Consider the following 14,234-nt stretch of genomic DNA (forward strand, 5'->3'; position numbering starts at 1 on the left):
ATTCTTGAAAATGATGCCATAAAAGCAGAGTTACAAGCTTTTGATCGTCGAGAATGCAACTGCCACTTGTTTCTCCCTCTCCTTCGAATTTCTCCCCTCGAGCAGTCTCTTCTCGCCGTGTACTCGTCTAAATGGCACGTGGAGATGTCATTACCAACATCATGTTTGCACTTTTCTCGTTATGCCGTCCGCATTCAGTTACGACTCCGCATTTTTCGGCTACCCACTGCCATGCAATTGGGAGGAGTGGTCAGAATTCAGGAGTTGGCACGTTGCTATGGTGATGACCTAATTCTTTACCTACACCTCACACACCATAATAGAGATGCTTTAATATGGCAAATGCTTGATTGCTATATACTTTTCGAAGATTTCCATGGGCATTACCATAATGCCTTCTGGGCTGTTGAGCCTGTGCTCAAAAGCACCAGGGACAGTGGAGTATGTGCACTTTACATCCACATGCAAAAATCCAGAGAGGTGTTCTCACACCCTGACAAACCAAAAGACCCAAAACTTGATGCAAAATGTACAAACTTTATTTTGCATGTAAATACGTAACTGTATCAAAACATTATGAAAGCTAGCATTAAAAATGTGCCTTGAAAATTGGAGGCAGACGTTAGTATGCTTAAATAGGTGAGATGGAATGTACATGGTACAAAAATGGCACCTTTGTCTGGTGGACTTTCACGGTATAAAAAAAAGTGCACTCTTAAGAGCAAGTGTGAAAATGTCATTAGAACATGCTACTCGTATGCTCTTGAAGCTTTGTGAAGATCAACTCCACTTGGACGGACACCTTTCATGCAATTATCAGTGCACAGAGAAGATTTAGAACAATACTGTGTTCACTCAGTTTCCACTGTGGGCTTCAAGAAAGGCATTGTATGGTGCCTTTTAAATGCAACTTGACAGCACACTTTAACTGAGCAAGCTATTACTTGCAACATGAAATTTTCCAGCATGAGCTCTTTGTTGCAATATGGTGTCAATGTACAAACACCCTTCTCTGACCCGTTGAAACAAGGCACAAGTGTTCACATCCTCCTCTGCCAAGCCATACTACAGGCAGAAAAACTTCTTGACTTTGGAACTACTAAAAATTGAAAAAGTGCTAGGTTGAACAAGTCGTCTGGAACATTTGAGATTTACAAAATGGCCTCGCAGCATAAAAGTCAACCATTTGCACTTGGACAGTATGAAATGTGAAGTTGGCGCATGACGATATCTGCAGGTATGTGGTTCCTACTGTGATTACAAGCTGTTCTACAATAAGCTTGGCTGTCAGCGCTGTTCCAAGGTATACTGCAAAGCATAAGGTAACGTTTGAAAGCAATATTACATACTATTAATCAAGGCAGCTAGACGCCACCAGTACACAGCAATAACTGCAATATTGTTTAAGCCTACAAACACTATCAAAGCTACCGAAACATTTAATACAAAAATTAAACTTGAGACAATATTATGTATGCAACTACCTTGCACAAGCAAAGGCCACTGCAAAGCACCAATATCTCAAGCCATGGATGGTATAATGTAATGACCTCTTCTTTTCTTATCCACTGCCCACGGCTAGCCAATCCTGGCGATTATGCAGGCACTGCACTGCTTGGACCATATGAAAAGGAATAGAATCATTACATTATCCTGGCCCATTGATAAAAGGGCAGTTTTTGACACTGCACCTAAATACGTAGCTGCGTTGACCTTAAAATGCGATTGCTGCCCGATGACTGACGACTTGTAGGTGGCAGTGATATCAGTAGAGCATGATGACACCCTCAGGATTTTTGGGCGTGATGTGTTTGGGCTTCTTCCAGCCCCATGGCTGCAAACTGGCCACCACCAATATGCAAACATTAAGTGAAAAGAGCACAAGGGCTACCACTAAAAAATAAAAGCTGTAGCCCAGCGATGCCCGCCCTTCAGAAGTCCACTTGTCATTCTGCTCGTCCTGAGTCATAACGTTGTGGCTCAGCTTGAGGTAGAACTGCACCACCCAGGAAATGATCGCTACCAGGCAAAACAGACCTGCAAGGTGTGGTAGAACCATCATCCAAACTGAGTAGACTGCAAAGAAAAAGCTTTTTCTAGCATCCTAGAAATGACCACATCCTGCGTCAACTATGGTTCGCTTACCCAACCACAGAGACCCCACAACACCTTTTACCAAACCCATGGAATGTGTTAACCACTTAAGGTAGTGTGTGCACACCACGATAGTGCAGCAAAAGCACTGATAAAGATTATATTTCGAACGTCTTGCATCCATAATTAAAAACTTCTGACTGGAACCCACTGTGGTAGCTTGGTGGCTTTGGCGTTGCACTGCTTAACATGAGGTCACAGGATCAAATAACGGCTGGTGTGGCTGCAGTTTGATGGAGTGAAATGCAGTAACACCGTGTATCATGTGCATGGCACACGGGCACCCAATCCTCCACTGCGGCATGCCTCATAATGATTTCGTGGTTTTGGCATGTAAAACCCCACAATTTAGTTTTTAACTTTTGATTGGACCTATGCTGCGAGTTTCAGTGATATGTGTAAAATGCTTTAGGCGAGTGCTTGTTCTCCGCAACAGTATGTCGTCAAGTGGCACGTTTTCCCAATGTTTTATATCGGGCATATTTTTCAAGCAGCTGAAAGGTGCTTTCCAAGTACACTATTTGTGAAACAGTTGTTCCCACATCTGACAATCCTGTAAAGAGTCCACATTCAGTGACTCTCACAAAACTTGCTCATTCATTCACAGTTCATCTGTTCTGCAGCTGTGCACTTTTCATAATTCTGAAGATGCAAGAAATGTGGAAAAACTAAGCCTGCAACAGACATAATCAAATGGTGCCTGAAGAGGGGTTAAAAGGAATCTCCTGACAAATCTTTTCTGAGGAAAAGTACTTGAGCCTGCCTTACACAAGTGGAGCTATGGGCAATCAAATGCTACTTTAACGAAAGCCTGCAGGCCCTTTTTTCTGAGAAGCCACTCCCTGCTCGCAGAGACGTCAAGGCTATGTTTAAGCATCAGACGTAGCCACCTGCAACACACAAATAGCCATCAGCACTTTGAATTTGGTGATTCTCGCAAAAGCAGAATGTCGAAAACCACCACTGGAAATGCGCTGTGTAAAACGAGTTGTGCTTTAAGAATTTCGTACTCTGTTACAAAATTATGGCTTTGCATATGCTCACTGCCGACTGGCCACCCATGCTTCTGCCAAACAGGTCTGTCTTAAGCGAAAAATATTTCACAACAAAAAATGATGCCATTTGCATATTTTCACACATGTGCACAAGCACTTGTGCCCACTGCAATTTAGATGCCATGGCAATGATTCAATACCACTACTTCGTGCTCAGTAGCAGAATATTCTAGGCCTAACATTGAACCTCTGCAGCAGGTGGAATTTGTGATTAGGACTGGCCCTTTGCAGAAATATTGCCAGAAACCCTGCTACTGTTTTCAGCCTCATTCGAAACAAACATCATGAATTTGTTATTGGGGGGGGGGGGGGGGGGGAGAAGCTCATAGACAGCAAGTTAATGAACATGGAGCAAACTACTTCCTCTAGATGTAATGCAATTGAAATTTGCAATCACATGAATGTTCCTTTTTCTTACTATAACCACAATTACACTTTCTTGCAACTTGTGATGTAGTCTTACACCATTTCATTTTCTTTCATTAAGCTTACATGGATTGCATAAGTACATTCAGAGAAAAGCTTCTTGTTGGGCTAGAGGCATGGTTTTTAGCGCCACAATTGAAAGCAAGTGAGAGAAGAGATGAAAGTCCAAGTGCAACCCTTTGTCTTTCAATTGTGGCACTAAAAACCATGCCTCTACAGTCGCAACCTATGCAGGTAGTAAGAACTTGTAGATCAGGAAAACCAGATAGCTCAAACTCTCCACCTGATACCATTCAACACACACGCTATTGTATAGCACCAAACACTCATTAATTAGGAAGCATCTGACCACACAGCTGTTAAATTTGTACTAAATGCATCGGTGGAGTGTGTGTCACTATAATTGCAAAATTCAGAAAAAAAAATGGTAAGAACGCAGTTTTTTTTTCTTTCCTCAAAGTTTTCTGTCTTGCTTTCGTGGGCAAATGAGTGCAGTGAGCAGTTTCATTTTTATTCAGTGAATGGCGCCATGACATGGGACAGCACACCAATTTTGTCAATGGAAACCACTGACACAGAATAAAGGGCACTTTGAATGTGCCCCACATGCTAGTGTCAAACTTGTTGAGTGATGCACGACTACCACACCAACCAACCCATTGATGACCTTAAGTGTTAAAGTGCACTTATACAGATGAAGACGTTTGTGTTACTGCCGCACTGTGAAGGTTGCAAGGAGCTCATCAATCTGGAGCACTTTTGTTTGAGTTCTTTTAAAGGGCCTCTCACCAGGTCTGGCCATTTTGAGCTGACAAGCGCAGAGCATACATTGCGCGATAATGATCATGTCTGCAAAGTATTACATTGCTACACTGTGTTTAGTCTTTCACACATCATCATACTTTGTTCAGATTTCGAAGGTGTCACACCACATCACAAAACTTGCCGCCACTCATCTGAAGCAACAATTCCTCTTGTTTAACTTCAGAGCATATGCACACATAGTCTGACGACCACACAAAATGGCAGCAAGATCTTGAAACTGAACAAAATTTAAGCATTTGTGTGTGTGCACTTTTTTTCCCAAGATGATGAAAACAGTTTTGGCGCAGGCAAACTACCCAAATTTTGCCTAAATCCAGCAGGTTTCCCTCCTTAGCACAACTATTGTGGCAATCCCATCAATGTTAGCTGTATAGCGGTCCTATCAGAAACAAGCATTTAAATGTTGCTTGTTAACAGCAGTACTGTAGTTCACATTATACATAGCAAGTGGAGGAAGCAGCATGCCATTGTTTCATGATGCCAACTGTTCCACCTCACGGCACAGACATTAGGCTACTGTGAAAGAAAAAATGGCAGGTGTCCTACATGGCTCAGCACCAATACGCTTGAATGCAGACGCGTGTGCACTTCTGAGCTCAAGCGTGGCTGTGGTCTGGCTGGGCAAACACAGATGCTGAACATGCGCATTGTTTAATGGAAGCCTAAGCAGCTTGCATTAATTTTTTTACTACCACAGTTAAACGGTCACAATGCCTCCTGGTCCGTGCTCGTTCCCTGGAACCCCATTCAATATAACCGCAGTAAAACAAATTTCACAGTAATCCTGAAGAAGAGGGGTTCTCACGCATGTTGGTTCCAGGGAACACTGTTAAGCTCCATGAAGAACTTTCTGTGGGCCTAGTTGGTGCATACTTGACAAATTTTTAAAGCGCGAAAAAGACACGGCACAAAATAAAGGTCAAACACAGGACAGGTGCTACTTTCAACTGTTTATTTCACAACATCATTACCAAATATGTATGAGAAAGACATGGGCGGAAGTGTTTATGGAAAAAAACAAGAATATATGTATTTACGCATTTATTATACAGATATTTTTCTTATCTCGCATTTTTTTCCACTAAAACTTCTGCCTATGTGCTTTTCTTATATATATTTCATGACAACATTAAACAAGCCTGGCCCGTGTTTAACCTTCCTTTCATGCCGTGTCTTTTTATTGCTTTAAAAATTCGTCACGCTCCATAAAGTGCTAAGGAACCCCCCCCACACACACACTATTAGAGAGGCTAGGCATAGCACAATATGCGTTTGGGGCCCACAGCGGTGTTTGGTAGGCTATTTTGAAAGTAATGTACAACCCACATGGTCCATTGGACAGGGTGCAATCATTGTGAGCCAAGACAGCATCACAACCAAGGTATGCCGTGAAAAAAAAAAGTTTTCAGCGCTTATCGCACAGGGACCCATAACATTTAACCACAAGAGATATTAGAATTAGAGCCGACTCTACTATGAGTAAGATAAAATCTTAATTCGGATTTTGCAGGGCTGAAAAAGAAAACGTCCCGATTAACTGTATGTCCAATTATTGAGGGCGCCAAGAAAAACAAATGCTTACTACGTTAATATGATTTTAATTACTGAATGAATCAGCAAATCCTTCCTCTATTTTGCACAAGATCAGTGTGGAAGCTGCAATTCTCGTCATCTCGTAACTGATTAGCACTCGCAGCAGCGAAGGCCTCACGACTTCCTTCACAGCGCGCGTCTTCCTCTGAGACACGCTTTTCACTACCGCGCACACATCCCAATTATTTCTACAGCGAAAGCTGTATATGACTAACCTTCCATAGTTTTTTTGGCGTCCGGCAACAGAAACGGAATTAGCGATTTCTAACAAACCCAAACACAATTGCATTTCATTGTTTGCTTTGTGTGTGATCACGTATGGTTGCAGTGGAGCGGCGCAGGTGTCAAAATGCGGAACGGATTAGAATGCTCGCTGTGAACAATAGCGTGACGTCAAGGTTATCGCAGTATATAAGGAGGAGTGGTATCGGCACTAAGACCAGCTGCGTTATCGATGGGGCGAACACATATATTTCATACACCCGAAGAGCATGTATACGAGGAGCGTCGGAGGGAACAGCAACGAGAATGTAAACGGCGCAGGTACGTAACGACCACCGACGAAGAATGTTCCCACGATGCTGAATGAAAACGACAATCACGAGCCTGGGCAATCGTTCCACTCTGTGAAGATAAAATGGCAGCGAAAGCACTTTGCTTTTCGTGTGAGAGCTTTGACTGTCATCAGCTTTCGCTGCCATTCCCTCTTCACAGAGTGGAATGCTTGTCATTTTTTTCGCCAGTCGCCAACATCGCGATGGCAGACAACTGTCGCCAACAAATCGTCCGTCCATCACAATATAGCCGGTACTCTTCATCTTCGACAGCTTTGCAATGAGTCAAAGCGAAATTACTGTTAGTCGCAACCTAGCAGAAGAAACCGCAGCCGCTAATGACGCGATCATGGTCAGCGACCTTGAGGTTTTGAAGGCAAGCAGTCGACGGACGCACTAGTCAAAACGAAACTACCGTTTGCTGCAACAAGTGCGGACGAAACCGCGGTCGCTTATCAACGCGATTATGGATGGCAACTGCGCACTTATGAAGGCGGAAAGCCAGCCGCCAATGCGGTGTTATAGGCAGTGATAAACACAAGAATAAGAGCTTTAAGGGCACAATTCGGCACGAAGTGTTCCAGTGTTGTCAGTCACGCATCACGTACGAGTTCCGCATATGACCATGGCATTTTGGTTAAACGCTAGCTGTTTGTGCTCGTTTGCATCGTGTATTAGCGGTGCTCCGCGCTCGTCTAACTACCGTACTAAAACCAACCAAGCTGCGCTGCTCTGTGGATTTTCTTTGTTTAATTATGGTTCCTCCAGCGTATACATATGCAAAGTCAGCGGATGGATGGATGCTATGAGCATCCTCTGAAACGAGGTGGTGGGTTGTACCACCAAGCTCTCATTATTACTGGCCTGATGACATTGATGATGATGGTGAATTGTGGCTAATCCCTTTATAACGGGCAAGTGCCCTAGCCGGAAAAAAAATAATATATACGTGGCGATAAAAAAGTCGGAAGGGAAGCGAAAAAGAAAAGGGGGGCAGAGAGGACCGACCCCAGGTCTTTTGTACACACAGCCCGTCCTGGTGCAAAGACATTGATGTTAAGACGCTGGATTTCATTTTTCCCCCTCAGAATTGGTCACTCTATGCTGCTGCCAAGTCATATGGCACCACTGGGCCAGTTTGTCATTTATTACGCGCACTGCATTAGATACCACTGCACCCTTATCCTGCACTCCATTCTCGCTCCCAAATCCCAGTGCTAGCAGAAATGTGGTGCCCTCTGTATGTTGTGCGTACAAACCGGCATACCGGAGGACTAGGTGTTGCAGGATTTCCTCCTGCAGAACGCATGTACAGTCGAACGCGGCTATATCGAACTCTCAAAAAAACACGCCTATCAGTTCGATATAAGCCTGCTAATTGGATGTCATAAAAGCACATATCATTAGTAAAATCACTTTATTGATGAAACTAGCTTTGTTTCGTATGAAATAGTCCTGCATTTTCTTCTGCTTGAGCAATTTCACTGCCTGCGACGCACGCATTTCTCCACATTGTCTAAGGAGTCTGAGCAGCTGAGGCCGCAACCTTCCGCATTCGCGCACATCAATCACTTCGGAGGATGTGGGCAAAGGACCGTCGTTGCTTTCCTCATTGTGCCCACTTTCACTTGTGCTCGGTACGATGTCAGCAATGTAATCTTCGTTTTCGGGCTCTCCGTGGTCGTGATACCATCATTTGCACTGACAAACTCGTCCACCGTTGATTCGTCAACAGCTTCCGGAAATTCTGACAGCTCGCTCCAAACTTCGGCAACACCAGCAACGGCTTCGTCGCACTCATCAGAATTTACAGTCATCACCGAGCATGCGGAAGCCGGCACGGCTGAAGCAATTTCGAATGAACCACTCGTACATAGCCACGCGTACGCGTCGGGCACCACGGGCACCGGGTTGCGAGTTTTGCCCCTTTAACCCTTAACCCTAACCCTAATTTAGCCAGGGGTGTTATTCTTCCAAGATCGTGCTGAGAGTGTCCCTCGGAATCTTGCATGCTGCGGGGACATCTGACTTCTCTCCGTGTTCGACTCAATTTATGATTTCGAGCTTAACGACGAAAGGCGAATTCTGCTGCTTCATCACGGCAACACTGCGGGAGAAGGCCCACAAGGTGCAAACACAATGCACCAGAAAAACAGCGAGACAACTCGCACCTTCGCATCTTGCACGACGAGGGCACAAGAGCCCCTGATTGGCTGTCTGAGCAAGCGCTGCGGGCAGACCAGGATAATTTTTTGCAGGGGGGTGTCGATGGCTCGTCCGAGGCAGCGCGGTCACAATAGGTAGAGCGGTTGGATGGAGCCACGCCGCCGCGAGGGAAAGCCAACTTCTGGGGGCACTTTCCGTCGCTTGGCGTTCGATATATCGGGAGTCGCTGTTATATTTGTTCGTTATAAGCGTAATTTTTGCTATATATACTCATTGTAACTGTACCGCGTCCAGAAATTGTTCGATATATAGAATAATTTGATGTAAACGGGTTCGATATAGTCGGGTTCAGCTGTATGACATATGTGGTCAACAGATGGGTCGAAATGGCGTCTGTACGCAAGCGTGCGCAGTGCTCCTGCTCGTGCTTCAAAGAGCAGCACACTGCCATTGCTGTTATCGTACAGCTCCTCCATTTAAATGTTTGTCTTGCGAGTGTTGTACATCTGCAAGGTAGATTTCACCACCACTGCATTCCACCACCTCTTCAGACACCTGTGTCTTTACGGCCACCCACTGTCCACTTTGACTGCCGGTCCTCGCATACTGGTTTTGCAAGAAATCCATATTTGCGGCGCACAAACCTACTTGGACAACTGGGTTTGTCAGCCTGTAATGCAGGTGTATCTAAAGACATGCCTGGGCCATCGTGTGTCGTCCATGAGGTGCAGACGTCTTTCGTAGGACAGCTTGCTCCTTGCTTCACGCGCCTCATACGTGGACCAACCAGGATCACCCTGAATGGCTTCAATTGCAACGCACTCATGACAGCCAAGATTCACACAGTCCACTTCTCGCTGCCATTGCTCCAACCACTCTCTAGTTTTTGCTGCGAGGCGAACAACTGAATTTGCAGAAGTCGGGTCAGGAATATGCACATATTTCCACGTCTCAGATAATCAGGAAACGGTTACACCCCCACAGGGTTTTTCGACATAGAACCTTTGCTGCTCTCTGCAATATTTTGTGCAGGTTCTCCTCGTAAGTCACTAGGAAGTCACTTATCGTGCTGAACACCACACTGAGATACCGGTATACCGTAGTCCACTATATTAGTTCACCTCCAGGCAGTTATATGTTGGTCTGAGACCACCAGCACAACAGATTTTTTGGCATTAAAGCTACGGTCGAGGTGGTGTAGATAGGTCGCAGAGAGTGTGGCCAGCTGTTAAAGGTATTTTGGGCTCTCCGCTAGGAGGACTCTGTCATCAGCATAAAGTAAACCTGGCAGCTTCCAAGTCGTGGGGGTTCTGTGGTGGGGCCTGAAGGAAAAGTCGCCTCCAGCTGCTAAAAGCATGCACGTTGGCGGCACCTATCCACAAACAGGAGAAATGCACATGGTGGCAAGTCATGGCCTCCGAGAAGTGCAAAAGCTTAGGCACCCTGCCGCTTTTGAAGGCTGGGTGGCTACAAGCTGCTGGTGGACTTATAGCGCAGTTCGCGCGTTTCTGTTACACACTGTGATGTGCTTTTTGACATTTGGGCATGGGTAATGGAGGTTCCTTGGATAGAGTGCACCCGTGCTCGCCGTCTTAGCCACTTGGCAAGCACGAAACAAGGGTATTTCTCAGTGGCTCGCAGAACCCACTTTGAGAACCCATGCCTCTCTTGCTAGCCAAGAATCAGAATAATGATAATATTAAAATTAAATCAGTGGAAAGTCTTTAAAAGGACACGTGAAATTAATATTAAGCTCTAATAGAAAATAATGCTTCTGTCATAGCAAAAGGGCCACTCTTACCATGACAGGAGGCATGGTAAGCCAGAAAAAAGACAAGAACGAAAGACATCATGTCATGCATTTTTGAATTTGTCTAAATTAAGCCAATACTTCATTTCATATTTAGCATGCAATATTGTAGAAGCTACACAAGAAGTTCGGTCAGCAAAATTTATCACTCTGCTTGTTTCGTGGCCAAATGGTTTGACATCCAGCTCTGAATTAAAAGGCCATGGACTCGACAGTGTGCCTGAAGATTTTTCATATTTTTCTGGAGAATTGAATGTTTACATCGGATAAACTTAGCGCTGCATTTTTTCAGTGCCATGTCAGATCTGCAAGATTAGACATGATACTGCAAATCGGGTGCAGCTGTGAGCCACTCCAAGCTTCACTGCACACCAACAGTGTATGCTTAGGTGAGCATGTAAGTGAGGCTGACACGATGGGCTGAAAATTAAAACCCAAAATGGAAAAAAACGAAAAGCAAAATGATCTAAAAGCGACTTAGCGTGGAAGCTTGGGCTTGTTGGTGATTCATTGGAAAAAGGACAGAGCGGAAAAAAGACAGACACGAGACAGCAGCACAGTGCGCGTGTTGCTTTCTCGTGTCCTTGTATTTTTTTTTTTGCTGTGTCCTTTTTCTAATGATGTAAAAGCATATTAGGAGCTGTATAACACAGCTTATTATGTTTAAGGATTAAGACTTTTTTATTGTTTATTACTGAGCATAACTAAAGAAGCTTCAAATTACTGCTGGCAAGAAAACACCTGTATTTTGGTGTTGAACGCAGTCACTGCAATAAGACTTGCTCACCTCCACAGCGTTGCACACAATGTATGAAACAGAGCATAATTACTTATGTTATAAAAGTCCTACACTGCATTCAAAAGGAACCAAAGACTCAATTGGCAAGTTTAAAGAACTTTTCCCAAGCCAGAATAGCCCATGCGTGGGAAAATAAATTGAAATCAGGAATGTCACACTAATGCATTAACCTTTTCCTCCCAAATAAATAAAAATAGAGTTTAATGGAACACTTCCAATGGCACAAAATGATTTAAACATGCTGAACCATAAGGAACCCCCATATAATAAGATAGAATAGAATGCAGACTACACTGATAATCGTTTTATAAAGGATGCACAATAGCACTTCTCCCAGATGTCAGTACTCTGAACTGTACAACGCAATGTCCACAACACATGCATGTAGTGGACATGCCACACGTTCCCTGTCCACCGTTGCCCCCTTAGTCTTTCTATGCCAGCAGTTCCAGACACTTCCATCATTTGATTCATTAGCCTTGGCACATTTGCACATAGCAAACAGCAAGTACTCAGCACACAAATGCCGGCTGGATCAGATGCCAACTTCCTGCAGCAGTACATCCTTTTGTTCATGGCATCTTGCCACAATACTGCTTCATCGCCATTGCTGTGTGAGCACTTTGTGTCAGTATTGAAAGGTGACACTCCAATGATTTTCCACTTGTTGGAAGGAGAATAAAAGGATGGCATGTGCTTGCAAAGCTGTGAAAATGCAAAAAGTTGAAGAGGAGAAAGGCAGAGAGCACAGAGCAAATCCTACATGCATGACATCAGCATGGCCTCTACACACAAAAGAAAATGAATCTGCACTCCTGTGTGTCCTACTCCATGGGCTGCCATATTCACAAGACACCAATAAGCTAAACATACGGATGGGACATGAGTAGGCCCACTGTGTTTGCAGTGTCACAACACACGTAATGCATGCAGAGTAAAGATGCTCCCATGAGAGATGTGCATTGTGCCCGACTCATTTTTCATGACATGCATGTGTGCATCTGTGGATTTTTTTACGATATAACAGGTAGCAATGACACACTATGGTGGCATCACTAACACAAAGAACTCAAACAGCCATTGCATGTCAGACTGAAAAGGCCCGATAGAGTTATCTTGGTATTCAATGTCCATAATCTGACAGACAGAACACAGCAAGACATATTGAATGTAGAACACAAAAGCGACTGGCACTGCATTATTATTATTACAGTGATGATAACTCTGCTTGTGAACTACAACTGCTCTCACGGTCAGAAAATGAGAGTACTCAGGACCAGTGGCCTGAGGCCATAACCACTGGTACTGAGGGAAGGCCCCATATTAAGCACATCCCTGCTGCTAGAACCAGAATAACTGTTCCACAGAAACCAGAACTACTGGCTACTTTACCCTCTGGAACTACAGGGGCGAGAACTATTAGAAGTACTTGAGATGAGATAAAAAGAGTTCTGCGTCGCTGGCATGATTAGACTTAGCAGTTTTAGAACAACTTTGATACTCCATGTATGTACATAGATTGAGACTTAAGTCAAATAATGTTTGGGTTGACAAGTAAAATAACGCTTAAATACATTAAACAGCCAATTTCAGCGGATACGTTACAAAGTACGCAACATATCACAAGGCAGCCCTAATTGTTCTCGTTTAAATGTGTTTCTTTTTTCTTTTAACGTTTAAAGAAACGAACGGAGAAATAATCGTTCATGGCACCAACCTCCGACAGTATTCCACAGGTACAGGCCGGCCCTTCCCGTGATGGCTTCTACGGGTGTCATCACAGAGTTGACGATCGCAAAAATGCAGCTCACGAGCCCGAAAACAACAGCCAAGGAAATGCCCAGCACAGTCACGAGCCACAGGCCGAAGACCATTAGCGTCGGATTCTTCTGCAGCTCTTCTTTAACTGTGCAATGCAAAAAAGAAACGAGATCACGAGCCATTCCGAACGACACAATACAGCACGCCAGCTCTGTAAAAACTAACGAGCAATACACCATGGCTGATGCCAATTAAGAGAATACTAATTGCAAAGTCTCGAGACTTTTTTTTTTCTGAAAGACGAATGGATAAGGAAATAGGCTTAGTAACTGTCAAAACATACTCACTGCTGAAAGTTGAGTGCCTAGGACCCAGTCCATAATTAAGCGTCTTTTTGCCATGAAATAGTCCAAAAGACACTTCTCCTTTGAACTTCCCTTCGTTTTCAGCTTGTTGTATAGAATTATTGCTCACATAAACTAACATAACTGGCTTCGCCTCGATCCATTCCTGAGTAGCAAGTGACACTGTGAGGAACGCTAAACAGCCGCAGCAAACAAAAAAAGTGAGAAATGTGAACACCCGCTGCACCAGATCCATCACTTCGTGCTTGAATATAACACAACAGTAAATATCAGATCATTCTAAAGCTACCGCAAACTTCCAAGCGACTGAGCAACAGCCAACGAACGTCCATTGCAGCTACGCCATTGTCGAAAAGTTATTCACCGGAAGTTCAGCAGAAAGCGCCTTGTGACGCACATCCGCAACCGCGAAAAAGGGGGATAGCACACAGAACACCTACTTGATAGCACATATGGGGCTCTTGGATTGCCCAGGGGGCGCTGCGAAAAAGGTGCTAAAAAGCGCCCTCTATCCTAAAATGGGTCGTACCAAGCTCGGTCGTCTGCTTCGGAAAGCACGTTTACAATATGGACCCGCCACTTTCGGTTGTGTTGTATCACGGCCTGCAGCGAATATCGGACGCCGAAGATTTTTTCAGGAGTGGCACGCTGCGTAAAGGCAAGAAATTATGCAGTGCCGAATACGTGTATGCCGTTCAAGAATTAAGCGGCGAAGATTTAGCGCGG

At 44.4% G+C, this 14,234-nt stretch overlaps 1 protein-coding gene across 1 annotated transcript; it reads right to left on the minus strand.

The window, feature by feature from the left end:
* Positions 1-517: 517 nt before the first annotated feature.
* On the minus strand, positions 518-13,881 carry LOC126545286 (clarin-2). Its single transcript, XM_050193083.3, has 3 exons — positions 13,491-13,881; positions 13,100-13,288; positions 518-2,037 (listed from the first exon to the last, which is right to left on the minus strand). The coding sequence occupies exons 1-3, from the start codon at positions 13,741-13,743 to the stop codon at positions 1,766-1,768; spliced, it is 714 nt and encodes a 237-aa protein (XP_050049040.1). The 5' UTR covers positions 13,744-13,881; the 3' UTR covers positions 518-1,765.
* Positions 13,882-14,234: the final 353 nt, after the last annotated feature.

The sequence above is a fragment of the Dermacentor andersoni genome, chromosome 1, assembly GCF_023375885.2.
Source record: "Dermacentor andersoni chromosome 1, qqDerAnde1_hic_scaffold, whole genome shotgun sequence".
Taxonomy (NCBI): Eukaryota; Metazoa; Arthropoda; class Arachnida; order Ixodida; family Ixodidae; genus Dermacentor; species Dermacentor andersoni.